Consider the following 1,707-nt stretch of genomic DNA (forward strand, 5'->3'; position numbering starts at 1 on the left):
GACGCTAAGGTCGATACGAACAGTGAAGCTGTTTTTCTGAGAATTCAAAACGAAATCTAGAGCTGGAACTTCAAAAGTTGTCAAACAGACATGCTCGGAAATAATTACATTAAATCGATTTTAAAGGTTTGTGCAGCTTTTTCAGAGAGGTTGTGCGTGGCTCTTATGAGCCATTGTGTTTGGATTTGATCTCTCAGGACAGTGTGCAGTTTTACTTGGACCTGGTGTACTTGGTCACTGCCTTTGTCCCTTCCGACACGTGCTTGGCCAGCTCCCCGGGCAGCAGCAGGCACACGGCGGTCTGGATCTCCCGGGAGCTGATGGTGTGGTGCTTGTTGTAATGGGTCAGGCGGGAAGCATCACCCGCAATGTGCTCGAAAATATCGGTCACAACAGAGTTCATGATGCCCATGGCCTTGGAGGAGATGCTGGTGTGGGGATGAACCTGCTTCATCACTTTGTAGATGTAGATGGAGTAACTCTCCTTCCTCGACTGTCTGCGCTTCTTGTCGCCCTTCGGTGGTGTTTTCTTGATTATTTTCCTGTTGCCTTTCTTTTTACTTTTTACTTTTCTTTAGCGATCGTGTCGTTCAGTCAGGCGCAGATCTGAGGAAACTCTGCTGCAAGCACGCATTATATGGGCAGCCTCACACAGTCCGCCCACAGCGGGATGAGGGATGGGTTAAGGCAATGATTGTGATGATTCAGTGGACGCCTTTGCCAATATCCATAGTTCTGTATCGTTGTCTTTGCTCTGCCTATGCCTCTGATTCTGTCTCCTCCCAGCCTCTCTCACACTCTGCCTTTCTCAACCAGGTCTGGGCTGGCTTCATAAATACATCAGGACGGTGAGAGTTAATCATTCAGTTTATGTTCCTGTGAAGAATCGTCATGTCTGGCCATGGTAAAGGAGGCAAAGGACTGGGCAAAGGCGGAGCCAACCGGCACCGTAAAGTGCTCCGTGATAACATCCAGTTCATCACCAAACCCGCCATCCGCCGCCTGACTTGCCGTGGCGGTGTCAAACGGATCTCGGGCCTGATCTATGAGCAGACACGCGGGGTGCTGAAGGTTTTCCGGGAAAATGTGATAAGGGACGTGATCACCTACACCGAGCATGTCAAGCGCAAGCCGGTCACTGCCATGGATGTGATGTACGCTCTGCAACGGCAGGGCAGCACTTTCTATGGATTCGGCGGCTGAACAACTCGACCCTTTCCCCCGGACACAACACGGAGAGCCACCCACTGCCTCACAGAGCGAGCAGTGACCTGGGGAATGGGAGCGGGGATATATTGGGGTGGGGAATAGGTTCAGAATTCTTAGTATTATGGGGTAACAAGTGACTCTTTGGCCCAGACCCTATATTCTCTCCTCCCAGTGAAATGTTCTTTTAATCTTCCTGTGTGTCCATGCACTCAGAGTTCTGTTTCCAATTAACTTTTATATATCAGACAGATTGTGTGATGGGGAACCGGAGCTTTCCACAGCAGGATAGGTTAAACCGAGCTGCTGTGACAAGCGGCCAAACTGTGATATTACTTTTTTCTGAAGTTTGGTTCTTGCACAGATACTGTCGGCCATGAGGGAATTCTCGGGTTTAAGAAAAGACATTGACTGGACTGTAATGACCGTAATTCTAATTGCCGGAATCCGGTGAGGCTACTTCGGATTGGTCGCTTGCTTCGATTCATAGAAACATAGAAT

At 49.3% G+C, this 1,707-nt stretch overlaps 1 protein-coding gene across 1 annotated transcript; it reads left to right on the forward strand.

The window, feature by feature from the left end:
* Nucleotides 1-891: 891 nt before the first annotated feature.
* Nucleotides 892-1,203, forward strand: LOC139257943 (histone H4-like). The gene has a single exon (XM_070874688.1). The coding sequence runs from the start codon at nucleotides 892-894 to the stop codon at nucleotides 1,201-1,203; it is 312 nt and encodes a 103-aa protein (XP_070730789.1).
* Nucleotides 1,204-1,707: the final 504 nt, after the last annotated feature.

This window comes from Pristiophorus japonicus, unplaced genomic scaffold (genome assembly GCF_044704955.1).
Source record: "Pristiophorus japonicus isolate sPriJap1 unplaced genomic scaffold, sPriJap1.hap1 HAP1_SCAFFOLD_94, whole genome shotgun sequence".
NCBI lineage: Eukaryota > Metazoa > Chordata > Chondrichthyes > Pristiophoridae > Pristiophorus > Pristiophorus japonicus.